This window comes from Lissotriton helveticus, chromosome 7, assembly GCF_964261635.1.
Source record: "Lissotriton helveticus chromosome 7, aLisHel1.1, whole genome shotgun sequence".
Classification (NCBI taxonomy): Eukaryota; Metazoa; Chordata; class Amphibia; order Caudata; family Salamandridae; genus Lissotriton; species Lissotriton helveticus.
Window position 1 is genome coordinate 634,436,171 of NC_136068.1, and position 17,693 is coordinate 634,453,863.

A 17,693-nucleotide genomic window follows, 5' to 3' on the forward strand; every position below is an offset into this window, starting at 1 on the left:
AATATCCACAAGAGTCATGACAGTCAAAGTGGCAGCCTCAGTCAATTGTTTATAATTTGACATCTGATTTTTCCTAGGGTCAGGCAACTGTGTCTTAAGCGATAAAACTTCACTCCATTTCTATGGAGTGTGAACCCACTGTTCTTGGAACCGGGCCTCTACCCGTGGTCTAATAACATTTTGCTGGTTCCGTAGCTCTGGTATTTCAGGGTGGTATATGGGATGGACTTCCTTCATTGGAAACTGGAATACTGACTTCAGGCTTTAACAAAGCAGCCTACTACTATAAATGACCAGCGTTGCCACATTACTGAAAACCTCACGTGGTGCCATACCAGCCACATAGATAAAGGTAGTACCTAATATCATAAATAATCTGGGGTGCTACATGATTGAAACACTGTGTCCACAGTCCAATCATAGTCACTGACGAGGTTGTGGGCATGCTGCTGCACAAATGGCTCCTAATCTTTCAGCACACTCCACACACCTTCCACACTATAAATGGGGTTACGAGCCCACTGCGCGGCCTGATTAGCCACCACACTTTTCTCTTCATCTCCCACATCCGATCGTATCAATATCCTTCCCAATCGGTCCCTAGAAGTCGCCCAGTCCCCGTCCCCCTGTCCACGTACTGGTGTTCTGCTGCTTAGTAATCCCTGTGAGCAGGGAAGGAGTAGCAACAGGGGTAACTGGCACCAACGTCGCCACCGGGTGCGGCCCAAGTATAGGGGTTTGAGAGAGGGATGCTGAAACAATAGGTGTAGTGGGGAGACTAGCAGTCTGTGTCGTCGCAGAAGGCGAGGACAAAGAAAGGACAGGAGGCGCAGAGGCCAAGACCGCTTGGTCAGTGCAGAAGAAACAAGAGCAGCAGAGGCAGAAGAAACAGGTGGCTGTAGCTGCAGCACGTCAGGGTATATTCTCTGCAGGGCATATGGAGGTGGTCTAGCATCTAATTCCTCCACAAACGTGTCTTTTTCTTCTCGAGCAACATAATTTTCACATTGTAATTGAAACCTCCTATCAGCGTACTCTATTCCTTTTTCTATCTTTTCTCTATCATGCGCTACAGCTTTCTGAGTCACTGTCTGCATTCTCCCCTCCCGAGCCTCGTTTTCTGCTTTCATTCGTCTGTTTAGCCTCCTTTTGCCATGTTCTCAGAGAATCGAACATCGACTGCCTGCTCCTTCTTGCAAACAACTTCTCCTGTAACATATTAATTTTCTGTTCATCAAAGGTGCCTGTCAACAGCCACTGCAACTCTGTCCCTCATATATTTGTGCCATAATGTACTAAACCTAATCGGGCCAATGCCATGTTTTACGTACATGTCGAAATTTGGGGTGCCATCTGGAGCTAGCTGACTTTCTTCCAAACGAGCATCAGCAGAACAACGACAACAGCCTAAGCACAGAAACCGGCTAAAAAACTGCATTTTCAGAAGAAAACAAACTCGCTATTTATGCCAAGCAGATATTTGCAAATACCTTTATCAAAGTCCGTTCTCAAATTTATCAAATAAAAATGGTACCATGTTCATAAAGAACTCAAACAAGTTCAAGCGCTTGTCCATAGACCATGCCAAATAAAAATAAAAATATTGCGCCATATCCACAAAGAACCAAAGCAAACTCACCTGGTGCACACAGGTCAAACATAGTTATTCTCCACTGCCAACTCTTCGGACCAAACTGTCATATCCAAGAGATTTGCTGTTCAGGACCCAGTCGGGATGATCACTGGACAAGGCACCGCCCTATCAGACAGACGGGGCAGCTGCGAGTACAAGACTGTCTTGTGAAGGGCCCCGTCCGACCCGACGTGGCCCCGTCCTCCTCACCCGTCCACAGGCAAGGATGGGTCACCCGATGGAGTCCCTGTTCGGGCGCCAGCTGAAGGAAGTGGCCCGTTTAGGGTCACTCGCGAACACCTCTCAGCCTTCCATACAAATCAAGAGTCGGTCCAACAGTAGAGAATACAAACCAAAGACATTTATTGAAAGTACACTCGAGTGGAGTCCGGTCTGACCAGCCTCCTTAGATTGCTGCTGAGTGACTGACTTCAGTCAACATGGCCATGCATAAAGTACATTTACAATACTCCTAAAGACATGCCCAGACTGGAATTTTCCAGTTAGTAGCTGGTGATCAAAGGAGATAACAAAGGATGGGTTGCAGTCTTGGGACCGGGCACACATTATCTTGCAGTCTAGGTTACTCAGCCTGCTCTCACCGCTCTGAGGGGTGGGAGCAGGCCTATCTAGTCAGAAAGGTATGCAATATTAAGAACGGTCTATTCATTAGCACAGCAAAACTCAATCTTGGAGAAATACACGCACGGGGAATACATTGGCAGCTGCTGTTCGCTGAGGCGGACACAAAATGAGACCGAAGTTCGTTTCGATCATTGCTCAAAATGGCGACTAAATACAAAATGGCGCAGCAAATGCTAACTTATGTCCTACAGTGCATAGAGAATTCATTCGGCAAAAGCATTTTGTTTTTAGTCCAACACCACCGGGCGTTTATAAAGTAGTCTTATCCACTGCAAGATCCTGGCCTGATGTCCCTGTTTGTCCCGTACCACAAATAAGTAAGGCCACCCCAGAGTATCGAACACCTTTTATATATCGAGGGAGGCAATCGCCATCTTCAGGGCTGCTGCAGGAGCCCTTTTCCCTCACCATGAAGAGCCTTGGTAAGTTCATATGGGTTCTCCGGTTGGGGATAAACCCATTCTGGTCCTTGTGCACCAGGCCCCCCACGTAGCACTGCAATCTGTTCACTGTTACTTTACCCAGAATTTTATATTCACATGTTGAGTCTGGGAGAGATCCTGCTTAGAATGCATGTTGGAAGTGTGCTAAAATCTTGGAAGCGAGTGTCCTTTTAAAGGTCATATAGAAATTGTGTGGTAGCCCATCCATCTTAAGTGTCTTGTCTGTCGCCAATTGGTCAATAGCTAACAAAATCCCCTCTATCGACATCAGGGTGTCTAGAGCATTCCTCCCTTCCTGCGCAGTGGGAGCTGGCATATGGGAGACAATAAGCACTTTGGCAGTTGGTCACACATGACTGCCGCAGAGACTTAACTCGCCCAGATTGCTATGTAGCAATCTGGGTGACACTGGACACTATACTAGATGACCACCATGTTGGGAAGTTCCCTTAGCTTTTTCATATTAAAAATTGTCTGTTCAAGTTGGGTCTGAAAGGTTTTTGGCTGCAACCCTCTGCATTACCCCATGGTGCTCTGGATAAGCCGAAAAATTCGTATTGAATTTTGTACTATGCACACAACTCTGCTGCATCCCCTGGTAGGTTCCCTCTTGACATTTAAATGTGTACCTGAGTAAAAGCAATACTTAAATATGGTTAGCAACCCTCCTGCACATGCTCTTTATGTAAAATTTAGATTGTGCATATTACCGTTGGCTACGTTTACCCATTCTTGGAAGAAAAGGGGAGGCATATTGAATCTGTGCCCGATGGGTTGTCAAGTACCAGAGCATTTTAAACATTTGTTATTTTTCTGTAAGGCCTATGCTAAACAAATTTCATGTTGGACCATTTACCTTTGTAAACTTCTCGGGTGATACTCGCCCAACTTAAGAAGCCTTAGTTTATGGTCCGGGTGAACCCAAGTATCAAATGGGCATATTGGACAAATGTTAATAGTTCTGAAAACAGGTTGTGCAGGACAGTACACCAATAGTCCATGATCATAGGGAAGCAACACCTAGTATTTCAGTCATGCCCTTAAGTCCGGTACAGATCCCCAGAAAGAGTTGATTCATTCTCTCTCTCTCTCTCTCTCTCTCCCTCCCCTTCTCTTCCTCCCTCTCTTCCTCCCTCTCTTCCTCCCTCTCTTCCTCCCTCTCTTCCTCCCTCTCTTCCTCCCTCTCTTCCTCCCTCTCTTCCTCCCTCTCTTCCTCCCTCTCTTCCTCCCTCTCTTCCTCCCTCTCCCCCCTCCCCGATGCTTTTAACCTCTGAAAGGACTGTCAGATTGTCATGAAACCATGAAAGGGAGAAAGATTACTCTGCACATTTGCTACTCCTGTACATCGTTGGCTCTTGGTCTTCGTTTAAGGTCCATGCTGAACAACTCGGCTGTTCTTCCCCACAGCTGTGCTCGCTGCCTCTCCTTGGGTCAGCAGTATAGTTATTCATGGACATATCTTAGCTGAGCATTGTATGTCTTCTTGTCCTTATTGCAGGTGCATCTGTGTTATTTAGATGAGCTTCTGAATTTTGCGGCAATGGTTAAAATTCCTTGATGATCCAGCAGTATTTGATCCAAGTCACCACCTTGAAAACAAAACATTTTTACCCATGTAACACCCACGTGGTGGGCAGCCATATAATATTCCTTGATTCATTCCCTTAAAATATAATTGAATGAGGCAGGTGGGCTTTCCATTAAAATTAATAGTAGCTCTGGAATCTGTCAGATTCTGAGAGAGAAACGGCCCTGCTTGAACAACCTGAGGTTAGTATCCATTGTCAACTTCTCTGCTCACCAGTTAATTTTTCTTCAATTCCAGACCTTTCTTCAGAGCTCCTGACTATCCTGACTGCCATGCTGGAGCCAGATCACAAGAAGCGGGCAACAGTGGAGAGCCTGTTGGCATCCCCCATCATGCGCAAAGTGGAGACTTGGAGGGGACTACGGCAAACTGCTAAAGCTGGAATCCACAGAGTTGCTTCTGTCTTCCAGGTTGGTGCAGCTGATGGTTTTTGTAAAATAATAAATAATTAACTAACCTGTGTTGGGACAGGAATGTGTGTGTACACCCTGCCCTGAGTGAACTGACTACATGTGAAAGCCAGATCCTGACTCTTTGTTGGCTCAGCCGACCTGCTTTTCAAATGTATGCTCTGATAATTCAGCCTGTCCATGGTTGTTCCAAGACCCACAACCTGTTCTGTGATCAGCCGTTTCCTCTTTAATTACAAGGGGCTACTGTCTATTTCCTGGTCGGTTGACATCAAGTGAAGATAACTACATACTGATTTCTGTGGATTGATAATACTGAATAGGCCTTTTGTCTGGTTCAGGTGGAGTGAAGTGTCTTCCAGCCCCACTTGTTTAAAGTTCCACTTGGATATAACACCCAGACCATTGCACTGACATTCTGTGTGTACTTCGAGGTGTGTACAGTATGGATGATGTCATAACTCTGTGTTGTGGGAAAAGCATTTCAACAGACCAGCTGGATCTATTATGTCCCTAGTTTGACATAGCATAAGATGAAGGATGGGATACAGCATCCTCAGACTGTAAATGTATTGCCTATATTCCTGGAGGTTTAAGGAGGAGCCTCAGAGACTGAAGTTGTAAGGATGGATACATGACTACCCTCAAACTCTACAAGGACCTTTCAACAAGGGATTGCTGATTGGTCCTTCCTGGGCACTACCATTTGGTGCGTAGTAGGGAGTAGGGATAAGTCAGCAATTCTGTTAACACTAAAGAGGTTCCTAGGCAGAGTGTGCTCTTTTTTTGTCTTTTCCTGAGTGCGTCTTCAAAGAGGCTGATGACAGTCAGGTGCACAGTCTTTATACTTCATTGGGCTCATGTTTTAGGGTACTCCTGCTTGGAGCCAGTATCATGTTATGTGTATTTGTAAAGCGCACTATCTTGGCTCATCATTACTACCTGCTGTAAGAGTAATCGCATTGCACAAAGGATGTCTCTGCAGTGCATCAAGAAAATAAAATATGAAAAGGAGCTACCCCAAACTGTTTCCTGGACTTGAGGAAACGGTATTCCTTATCTGTAAAACCAGTATTAAGGTGAGACCCAGACCATCCCTCTTTGGTCCAGTTTTGTCCGATGGATGCTTCTAACCACATATTCCTCACCTTTTTGAGTTCTCACAGGCTTCAGATTGGATCCATAAAGTTTTTTTCCCCAGAGCTGATATGTGGTGCCATTGGCCTCCATGGTTACCATCACACCCTCTCCGGAAGTGACTGCACGAAGCAGTATGTAGGTGACACACCCTGCGCACTGACGCAAGTTAATTTCTTTCTGCACCTTTCAACGTGGATCCAGAACTCTGCTCTCAAACTTTTTGTAGATGTCTTAATGACCATAAGATTTGCTTTATTGATGAGTCTGCTAGCGAAATGTCTTCCCCAATCACTGCAGACTTTAAACTTTGCCTTTTCTGAAGGAAGCAGTTGTCTATCACTGATCCACACAACGGTGTTTCAGGTTCCAGCATGATGGAACTAATTCCTGTGAGAAATGCATCAAAATGCCACCAGGTAGCGTAAGGCAAATCTGTAGAACACCAGGCATCAGAAACCAAGCTGATCACACTCTCAAGTCTGCTGCTTGTCCAAGTTATGGTCCCGTTTCCACTCCAAGCCATGCTCTGACAATGCCCTCGGGTAGTTAAAGACGAAGTAAAAACTAAGTTCCATGAAAAATGCAGAAAGTCCAAGTGGCATTTATTTCCTTCATGCCTCGCAAGTGAATTTGCGCAGTCTTCACTACAAGGAATTGACTAAGAGCCCATTTCTAGGCAGGACTTCCAAGTTTGCTGGGCCATTGGTGAGAATGCAGCAACGGTAAGCCATCAAAGAGGCCATGTAGCAACAAATTTGGATGGTTCCACGTGCCACCTCATCACCTTTCGGGCTCCATGGATCTGCTGCGGCCCCAGTCAGATTCCCTTCAGCAGTGCCACTACTTTAGCACCAGTTCTACCAAAGTATGGGGCCTTCAAAACACATTCCACATGATGATGATGCAGAGGTGGACAATTTAATCCCCCCTCATATCGATATCATATTTATAGATTTATGAAATGCTAGTGTCCTGGGTAATTCCCCTAAAACACATTTGGACTCCCCACGGTTGCCCACTACAAAGGATATTGTTTCTTTTGAGGTGGTAGTCTATAGTGCTCCAGACGTTTAAGACCATCAGTTGCCTAAAGATGAAACTATTGCTTTGATAATGACCGGGCCTAAACCGTGCCTTGCTCTGCCAGTGAGTGTTTATACACTGAAGCGCCATAGGCCTCCTCCCAGGACCTAGCATTTCGAACCCACGGCCAACCCTGGAAAGCTTGATGGTTAAGGCTTCCAACAGCAGGGTCAGCCATTATGTGTTTCTCCATCGGGCAAAGCATTCAAATCATATTGACGTGTTTGTTAAGAGGGTTTTCTCCTCTACCATTTTGACATTGAGGACCCTAAACGCAGTGTGTATGTTAAGGTGCTACACATCATCCCTCTAGGATGTAGCCAGTGAGGTCTGGCAAGTCATTTCTAAAGAGTTCGTAAATGCATTTGTGCAGAGAATCTATGATGACAGTCTGCCTCGACAGATTGTGTGGGGTCTCACCATAGGCACTAGAATAGTGTTCGGACGTCATGCATGGATGCCTGCCACAGGATTTTCTGCGAATATCCCGTCATCCCTGAAGTTATGCCATTTGATGTTTCCATGCTTTTTTGAAGGAAAAGTCAATAAACGTTGTCACCAGCCCTTCCATTCTACCAACAATATCTGAAATTCAAGAGTGCTTGCTAGGCAGTACTTATCACAGAAGGCATCCCTTTAAGCCTATTACACCCCACACAGTTCTTTCATGGCTCCAGAGGACATGGTGGCAGTAGTGGCTGTAGCCAGCAGCAGGAACTGTATGTTCGAGGATTCTCCAGTATTGGGGTGTCTTTCATAGATTCCCATGCCTGAATCATTCCCCGTCGTCCGAGTGGGAGTCCCACGGTACATAAAAAAGCAATAATATGCACATAATAACCAAAAAATCTTGGTAATAACCAACCAGGAAGTAAAGTAGCCCTACGCCACTAGAGCAAAAACTTCCACACTCATGACCATCCTAGTCATTTTGTATAGACCAAACTGCAGCCAATCAGGCGAAAGCACCCACCAGAATGTTCTCCCCAGAGGCTCAGGCTCGCACGTCGCGTGAAGGGAGTCTCCCTGAGCTCTGCTCAGTACTTCACTTTTCTGACTGGATTTCTTCATCCAAGATGTCTTCTACTAAAAAATCTCTCTTCAGGCCTTGTGAATCCTGTGGAAAGCTTTGGCTTTTTAAAGAAGATCCCCACAAAGTGCATCTACTGCCTTTATCCTGATGATGAGGTGAGAGAGTGTTTAATCTGCAGGACCTTCCCTCAAAAGACCCTCCCTTCCTCTGTGGCTACAGAACATTAAAGACCAGGACAGCCCCCTTTCTGAAGTGGGAAGTGTGGCTTCAGGGTCATCTGTATCCTCAAGAAAGAGGATGGCTGAGGAAGATCTATCTTCCACTGGGGCTAAGGTGTTGAGAAAAACTCAGCCTTCCAAGGGCTCTAGCTTGCCTTCTGGGAAAAAGGCTTCGCCACCTTCTAAAACTTTTATCGGTATCGCCACCTAAAAGGACTGGAAAGACTTTGGCATCTAAGAGGCTTCCTGAGAAGAATTTTCCTCAGAAGAAAAAGTCTACGCCGTCGACTGAGCCGTCTTCTGTTCCATCGTCGTCGATTATCATCGACAGCACTTCAATGTCGACAGTCACCTTTTCATCTTCTAAGCCTAAGATGATAATGTCGTCAGCCTCTTCGCCGTCGACGCTTGTTTCTGTGGTGGTAAGACCTATCTCGTCGACGAAGGTAATGCCCTCCATCGTCGACGCTCCGTCGTTGATTACTAAAGGAAGTAAGATTCCGTCGACGAGTGCTCCGGCGACTAAGACTGGCCCACCGTCGACAACCCCACCGTTGACGAAGACTACCCCGTCGACAAGCGCTCCGTCGACAAAATCTGGCTCGACGACCCCACCGTCGACGAAGACTGTCTCGCCGTCGACAGCTTTATCGTCGACGAAGACATCGTCGATGAAGGCTACCTTGTCGTCAAACATAGTCGACTAAAATTACACCAGCACTTAAGTTAACTGTCCCCGTCGACTATGACAAAACCGTCAATGCCACGTTTATCGATGTGTATAGCACTACAAGTATTGTCTTCCACACCATCTGCAACTTCTTTTGCCCAACCGATTTCATCATCGAGAGACGTGATTCATCATTACAAACTCTATCCCCACTTAAGTTGCCTGACCAATTGTTGGATTCAGATGAAGAGCAATCAGATGTAGATGACAGATTCCGCAACGCTACTATTCCATCTGAATTACTTAATAAATATCAAGAGGAGGAATAGTTCTCTGTATGTTAAGCTCCTACCACGGTGCCCTAAGCACACATGCCTTTGGCCCTTCTTAATAATTTACAATACATGTTAGACAATTACTATCGTCGTTTTCCTCCATCAGAGTCAGCGGCATCTCTCCCATCCACTCTGATGCCTCAGGCCTTTACATCCACGTTCAGATCTCCAAGACCACCTTCTCCAGCACCATCTCCTCATTCTCAAGAAGCTAATACCACGGATGAGGATAGAGGAAGGAGAGGTGGATGACAAATCTAGTCTGTCGGAGTGGGATGACTGCCAAATCCAGACACCGTCACCTTCGGCTCCTGCTGCGGCTAATTCTCCTCCTGTAGACATCGGAGGTTTCCATCTCCTCATGGAAAGAGCAACTAAAAGATTCCTAATCCCGATGGAAACAACGAAAGACAAGTGCTTTCTTTATGATTTTAAAGATCAGCGGCAAAGGCAAGTCAAAACTATTCCCATCATTGACTTCATATGGAACGAGGGTTTAAAAATGATGGCTACACCCAATTCCCATTCGGCTCTATTGCCCCGCTTAGACAAAAAGTACAAGGCACCGGACAATTCTCTTGCATGCCTAATAAGGCAACCTAAGGCTGATTCGGTTGTTGCTCAAGCTGCGCAAAGACGGGCCAGGAACCCCTCTTCACCTATTTCGGCTCCACCTGATAAGAGATGGCAGGCGTTTGGACTTCATCGGAAGAAGGTCTCCACGATGGCAGCAACCACTGTAAGAGCTGCGAACTCTCTAGCGATAATAGGGAGATACGACAGGCAAATGTGGTCCGGCATCTCCCCCTACGTCGACATGCTACCAGAACCGGCGAAAGCTGAAGCAAAGTAAATATTGAGAGAAGGTGAACTGGCTTCAGCAGAGCTGATCGCAGCAGTAGACGTAGCGCCTTCTGGTTTTAGACAGCTAGCGGGTGTGGCTGTTTTGAGGAGACGGGGATGGCTAAAGTCCACATCGTTTCGCCAGGAGGTCCAGACGAAGATAGTCGACATGCCTTTTGATGGCGAGTTTCTTTTTGGCAAGCATGTTGACGAAGACCTACAGGTTATTAAAAAGGACACTGAAACGGCAAGATCTTTGGGCCGTCTGCAGTTTTGCAAGTCGTCCTTTTGAGGGGCTAAAGGGCGTGCATCCTCTACCAACAGAGGAAATTACAATCAACAGAGGTCATATCACACCTCTCAATCGAACAAGAGGTACCAGCCCTACAAACAATCGTACGGACAGCGGGGTAACTTGCACGCAGTCCAGAAGGAAGTCCTTCTACCGCAGAAGAGATTCCAATAAAAAACAGTGAGACATGCCACCTGCCACCATCTCTGCCTTTCCCCCCCCAGTCAAAAGTTGGATGAAAAATATCCAGATTCTTCTCGAACTGGTCCGCAATTACTACAGACAAGTGGGTCCTGGATATAGTGGCCAGAGGACACAATTTAGAATTTGTGAAAGTCCCCCCAAATTCTCCTCCCAAGGGCCCGCCAACGGCTCATATCAAGGAGTTGTTCACCCAAATACAACCAATGATACAGAAGGGAGCGATCGAAAAAGTTCCTTACTTGCAAAGGGGAACAGGTTTTTACTCAAGATTTTTCCTCATAAAGACAAAATTGGGGGAATGGCGTCCCATCCTCAACTTGCGCGCCCTCAACAAATACTTAAAGAAGTTGACCGTACGAATGTTAACACTTCAAGAAATACTCCAACTTCTTTCTATGGGGGAATCACATGGCCACCCTAGACCTTCAAGACGCTTATTTTCATGTGCTGATCCTCCCCAAGCACAGAAAATTCTTATGATTCAGAGTGGCTGGCAGGGATTTTCAGTTCAAAGTTCTACCCTTTGGACTTTGTTCAGCGCCCCGTGTTTTCACAAAGGTTATAGCTCCAGGGGCAGCACATCTTCGCTTAGAGGGCATTCAAATCTTCTCATACTTAGACGATTGCCTTATCAAGGCCAGTTCTTTCACAGCAGCAAGCGCACATGTTCAAAGGTGCATGTCTCTATTCCAGTCTCTGGGTCTCTCCATAAACTTCGAAAAATTCCATCTCAAAGAAAGTCTTTCTTGGGAGCCACACTGGACACCCATCTCGCTCAGGCTTTCGTCTCAAAAGAAAGACATCACAAGATCTGCAAGATGGCTCTCCTATTGCAACAAAGAGTACGTTTCAGTTCGGATGTTCAAATCTGTCCTAGGGATGATCTCATCATGCATCCCTCTGATTCCCAACTGTCGTCTCTGAATGAGACCTTTCCAAGAAGAACTCAAACTCCAATAGTTGCAGGTTTTGGGGTCGTTCGACGACCTTATCCGCATAACTCCTCGTATGAGAGAAGTCTTTCACTGGTGGACTCAAAGGAAAAATTTGCAGGAGGGATGTGCATTCCTGGCGGAAGTACAACATTTTACCATCACCACGGATGCTTCCATCGAAGGATGGGGTGCACACCTTCAGGGAATGACTGTCAACGGAAAGTGGAATGTGAAACAAAGGAAGTGACACATCTATCTCCTAGAGCTGCGAGCCATTTTCTTGGCCTTGAAGTACTTTCGAACAGTCATCCAAGGGTCGTCGGTTCTAATTCGGACAGACAATACAACAAGTATGCATTACTTAAAAAAACCGGGCGGTACAAAATCGTCCCTTCTCTCCCAGCAAGCCCAGGAGATTTGGGATTGGGCTCTGGATCACAAAATCAATCTTTCAGCGGTTCATGTTCCAGGGATATTCAATGTACTAGTGGGTTCTCTTAGCAGATCTGCAATAACCAATCACGAATGGGAGATCCATCAACCGACACTGGACCGAGTCTTTCAGGAGTGGTCACCCTGATCTGGACCTGTTTGTAACAGTTCAGAACTGCAAATGCCCACACTTTGTTAGCTGGCTTCCCCACAAGGACTCATGCGGGGATGCGCTTTCGATGAACTGGTCTCAGATATATGCATACGACTTTGCTCCGAATCCGTTGGTTCCCAGAGTCATCCGCAAAATGAAGAGACCGCTGTGTTGTCTCATTCTCATTGTTCTCAGATGGCCTCGCCAATACTGCTTCACCGTACTTCTGCTCCTTTCGGAGTGCGATCCCATTCAGTTTCCTCCAATACCGAACCTTCTAACCATTTAAGGGGGTCAAATTTCTCACCCGGACCCGGCCTCCTTGAAATTAGCAGCTTGGCTCCTCAACACATTGAGTTCGCACATTTAGATATCCCTGTGTATTGTCAAGAGGTTTTAGTCCATGCTGGAGCACCTGCCACGATTACGACATACAAACTCAAATGGAAAAGACTCTGTGCCTGGTGTCACTCTGCCAATGTACATCCAATTCATGCCAAGCCAGAAGAGATCTTGCCGTTCTTTCTTCATTTGGCTACATCGGGTTTATCTCATTCCATGCTGAAAGTATTTTTGGCAGCCATATCAAGGTTCTGTCAGGATGGCTCTAACTCTCTTTATTCTACTAGAATAATTCAGCAATTTTTTAAAGGGCTATTCTGAATGTTTCCTCCTGTTCGATGTCCACTTCCATCCTGGTATTTAAATGTGGTGCTCGCTCAGCTCATGCGTCACCCCTTTGAACCTATTCATAAAGTGGATCTCAAGTTCCTTTCATGGAAGGTTTCTCTACTTTTAGCGCTGACGTCAGCAAGAAGGGTCAGCGACATTCAGGCGTTCACGATCAAGTCTCCTTTCTTACAGTTCACTTCAAATTCAGTGGTGCTTCGTACCAATCCAAGCTTCATGCCTAAGGTTCCCTCAGAGTTTCATCTTAATGAACCAGTAACTCTAGAGAAATTTGTTCCAAATCCGCAAACCACGGCAGAAAGAGCTTTGCATTCCCTCGACTCACAGGAGATCTCAAATTCGATCTCCAACGAACTGCAACAATGCGGAAAACAGATCAGCATTCGTAGCATATGGAAGGCTACGTCAAGGTTACTCTGTATCCAAACAGACTATAGCCTGTTGGATGTCCTCAACGATTAGTCTGTGTCATCAACAGGCGGCAAGGCCTCTACGCTCTATTGCAAGAGCACATTCTAGAAGAGCGGTCGCCTCTTCCACCGCTCTCTTTGCTGGTGTGCCACTTCAATAGATCTGCAGAGCAGCAACTTGGTCCTGCAGGCACACGTTCACCAAACATTACTGTTTGGACGCTGCAAGTGATGCAGATACTTCAGTGGGACGAGCAGTTCTCCGCAATCTTTTCAAATAAGGTGAGCCTCTGTTCTCCCTCCTCCACTATGCTCTTTTTAGATGCTTATTCTTACATGTTATTCTCTTTTGCCAAGTATGCATTTGTCACCATTATTGTATTTATATACGTTTAAGATTCTGCTCATGCTACATTGAAATGCATGTTTGCATATATACTGTGATACAAAGAGCGTCTAACGAGCATTATGATTTGTACAGCTATCTACTCTGATTCAGGCATGTGAATCTATGAAAGACACCCCAATACTGGAGAAGAAAAATAGTTACTTACCTGTAATCTGTGGTTCTCCAGTATTGGTGTCTTTCATAGATTCACATGCACCTGTCCACCTCCCCTCAGAGGCTCCTCAGGCGATTATGTTGGCTTCACTCCTGTGCGAAAAATTCTGAGAGCCTGAGTGAGCCTCTGGGGAGAACATTCAGGCGACCGCACCCACCAGATTGGCTGTAGTTTGGTCTATACAAAATGACTAGGATGGTCATGAGTGGAAGTTTTTGCTCTTGTAGCTTAGGACTTCTTTACTTCCTGGTTGGTTATTACCAAGGTTTATTGGTTATTATGTGCATATTATTGCTTTTTTTATGTCCCATGGGACTCTCACTCAGACGACTGGGAATGATTCAGGCATGTGAATCTATGAAAGACACCAATACTGGAGAATCACAGATTACAGGTAAGTAACTATTGTTCATGTGTGGCTGTAGATACACATGCTTTGCGTACTCCTGCCATGTAGTGTTCGGTCCGGATATATGCAAGTTGTTTTTCTTCAAAGTAGTCTTTCAAGCTGTGAGATAAGGTGTCTCCTCTTCTTGGTAATAGTGCGCACTGGCATCAACTCCATTGTTGGATTGTTTTCTCTGTCATCGGGTTCAAACTTGTATAACAGCGCTCTGGTTCAAGAAATTTTTCAGGATCCTTTAGGTGCATTCAATACATTCATTTTCTCCACAGACTGTTTCATAGAGAGACACCGACGCCTTTCATTGACCGAAGGTAAGATGTGAAGTGCTGCAGAGTGTGTGTGTGAGACAATGGAGACGCTTTTGAGAGTGTTTATAGTAAGATAGGACTATTCTTTTATGTCTTTCAGAAATTGTTTGGTCCTGAGGAGAATCCCCACAAAAGCGGGATTCGAAACGCGTAGACCACCATATCATGTTAAGCCAATTAAAAAATTGGACTCTGTTTAGGATTTGAACTTGTTTCTAAAATAGCTGATGGCCTTGTTTTTCTAGTCGTCGTCGTTGTTGTTGTTGTTGTAAAAAAAAAAAAAAATGTGTTAACCTTGTCAGAGAAAGTAATCTGTTGAGGTTCCCCAGGGCGGGTTGTCTTTTTTATCTTTTTGTTTTAGGATGAGCGGTAGGAGTGGTGTATGAATGTGGCAATTAGTGTAATTGAAATGTGAATCAGACACAGTATGTGTGACATGTGAGAGTCTGTTGAGTGAGAGAGTGTAAAGTGTATTTTTTCAAATGGGTGTCCAAGGGCAATTTAGAGGGGTTGAAGGTGGTTTTGTAATACAATGAAGTATTTTTAACTTGGAAGATTTCGAGAAAGAAATTGATGTAAACTGATATAAATAAAGTTTTTGATTCAATCAAACTGAAAAAGTGGTTGATAAGGGCAGTTGTTTGATTCATTGCTAGTCAAAAGCATAGGAAAGGTGCAGTACTGGCATTCTTGAATTGTTAATTGCTATAGTGGCGTGGCCTTGCTGCGCATAAGCCAAACCCTGTGTTAATTCTTTTTTGGAGACCATGCAGGAGAGGCTCCTTCTAAAACAAAAACTAATCCATTTCTATCCAGAGACTGACCATTTTATTGCAAAGATGCGTCCGTGCCTTCTACCAAGCGGAAAACCTTTTTCCAAGAAGCAATTGGTTTGCTCTTTTCTGAAGAAGAAAAAAGGACAAGGCTAAAAGTCCTCAGCACCCTGTTCCTTCTCCTCCTCCATCTCACATATCACCACCTCTATCACCTGTACCTTCTGTACCTCATGCAACACAAAATCCCTTAAATATTACACCTCCAGCATCTCCACATACAGACCCAGATGTAGATATGGGAGATGATGGCACACCACCACCACTAGACCCCAGGCAGGATTAGGACATTTGACCCCCCCCCCCCCCCCCCCCGGGGATACAGATTCAGACCTATACCCTGCCAAACCCTCCCTCACCTCACGATGATATTACATCATATCAAAAGCTTATTGGTATGGCTGCAGCATACCGTGGAGTTACACTGCATAAAAAATCCATGGAAGAATACTTTTTATTTGAGAGAAGGTATAATGCGCCATGCAGATGATATTTTTAAGATCCTGCATACACTCGCACTATCACCCCTAGAGTAGATAAGAAATGTAAGGCTGCACCATCTGACCCAATTTTTATTCAAGGCCTACTTCCACCAGACTCCCTAGTTGTTTTAAATGCACGTAAACGTGCTAACTCACACACTACAGCTGGCCCACCACCAAGGAGTCTGAGCTTACCGATGCGCCAGGCAAATGGGTTGCTGCACAGTCTGCCAATCATTGGATAATTGCAGACACACTGGGATTATTTGCCAGATATGACAGAGCTCACTGGGATAAGATGGAGGAGCTTCTCCACTATCTCCCAGAGGAACATAAAAAGAAGGGGCAAGTAGTGGTTCAGAAAGGAAAGTAAATTTTAATTCCTCCAATAGGTGTGTACTCTGCGAATACTGCCGCCAGAGGCATCAATACAAGCGTCCTCCTAAGGAGGTATGCCTAGCTGGGTATCTCTGGATTTAAACCAGGAGTCCAGAAAAATTACTCAACGTCTCGTTAGATAAGGAGCATCTTTTCGGCCCACAAGTAGGTGAGGCCTTGGAGAAGATGAAAAAAGACACTGAGGATGCCAAATCAATGGGTCACTTCAAACACCCACTCCTCTGGCTCCTTGTGTCTCCCCTCTTATAGAGCAGTTTCCAAAGCTACATCTACAGATGCCTCTGCATCCTCCTACATGTCACATACCCACTCCTCTCCATCTAGAGTAAACTACGGGAGTAACCATTTCTAAGGAAGTGACAAAGGTACACCGACCTGTAATGCCCCATCCGGTAACAAACGGTGACTCGCTATATCCTTCCCCTGATAATTCTACACCTGTTGGGGTCAATTGCAGCAGTTTCTTCCCACCTGGCAGTCCATAACATTGGACAGGTGGGTGTGCTCAAAGGAGCTATAGAGCAGGTTCCTATACAACATCAAGGGTCAGGGGTTTATTTCCTGTACTGCTTATTCCCAAAAAGAACAGCTCCCTATGGCCCGTTTTAGATCTACAACCTCTGATTCACTACATCAGAGCACCTCCATGTGGTCACACTTCAACAAGTGCTTCCACTTCTACAGCAAAGCGACTTCAGGTCAGCACTAGACTTAAATGACACTTCCTTTCACATCCCTATTCACCTATCACATTGCAAGTACCTCCTGTTTGTAATAACAGGAAAACATTACCAATTCGAGGTCCTTCTGTTCAGAATCACCACTGCACCCAGAGTGTTCACCAAATGGTTTTGCTGTGGTAGCAGCGCATTTATGCAGAAAGAACATTCATGTCTTCCCTTATCTAGATGACTGGTTTATAAAAGCTTGTACACATGTGTCGTCACCCACTCAGATTACCATAAACCTCCTACATCAGCTAGGGTTCTTCAAAAGTCCCATTTTCAACCTTCACAGCTGCGACCACATATAGGGGCTATGCTCAACAATCCGATTTAGCCTATCCAAAGGCAGCCAGAATTCAAAATTTTCAATCACTTCCACCACAATTTCAAGCCAATCAATACTTTACAGTCCAAACTTTCATGCGTCTTTTGAGAATGATGGCATCATGCATCGCATTGCCATAGTGCCTCATGCCAGACTGAACACGCATCCTCTACAAGAATTTTTGACATGACAGTGGACGCAGTTACAGGGTCGATTGGATGATCTGGTGTTGGTAGACAGCCACACTCCTCACTCTTTGCAGTGGTGGAACACACAAGACTTGGTAATGGGGCAGGCCTTCATCAACTCTGTTCCACGGGTCATGCTAACAGACTCATCCCTCACAGGGTGGGGCGCTCGCCTATAAGATCTAACCGTTAAGGGTCTCTGGGACTGTAAACACAAGAATCTCCATATCAACTACATAGATCTTCAGGCTGTTCACCTAGTGCTGAAAGCATTTCTACCTCACCTTATTGGCAAGGTTGCCTTAA

General features: G+C 45.4%; 1 protein-coding gene across 2 annotated transcripts in view; it reads left to right on the plus strand.

Annotated features, from left to right (window-relative positions):
* The window catches only part of PKMYT1 (protein kinase, membrane associated tyrosine/threonine 1), a 360,498-nt gene that overhangs the window by 164,872 nt on the left and 177,933 nt on the right, over positions 1-17,693 (plus strand). For both annotated transcript variants that reach the window (XM_078652880.1, XM_078652879.1), the window contains exon 5: positions 4,547-4,719. In XM_078652880.1, the coding sequence (XP_078509006.1) occupies positions 4,547-4,719 (173 nt within the window). The remainder of the gene's footprint in view (positions 1-4,546; positions 4,720-17,693) is intronic.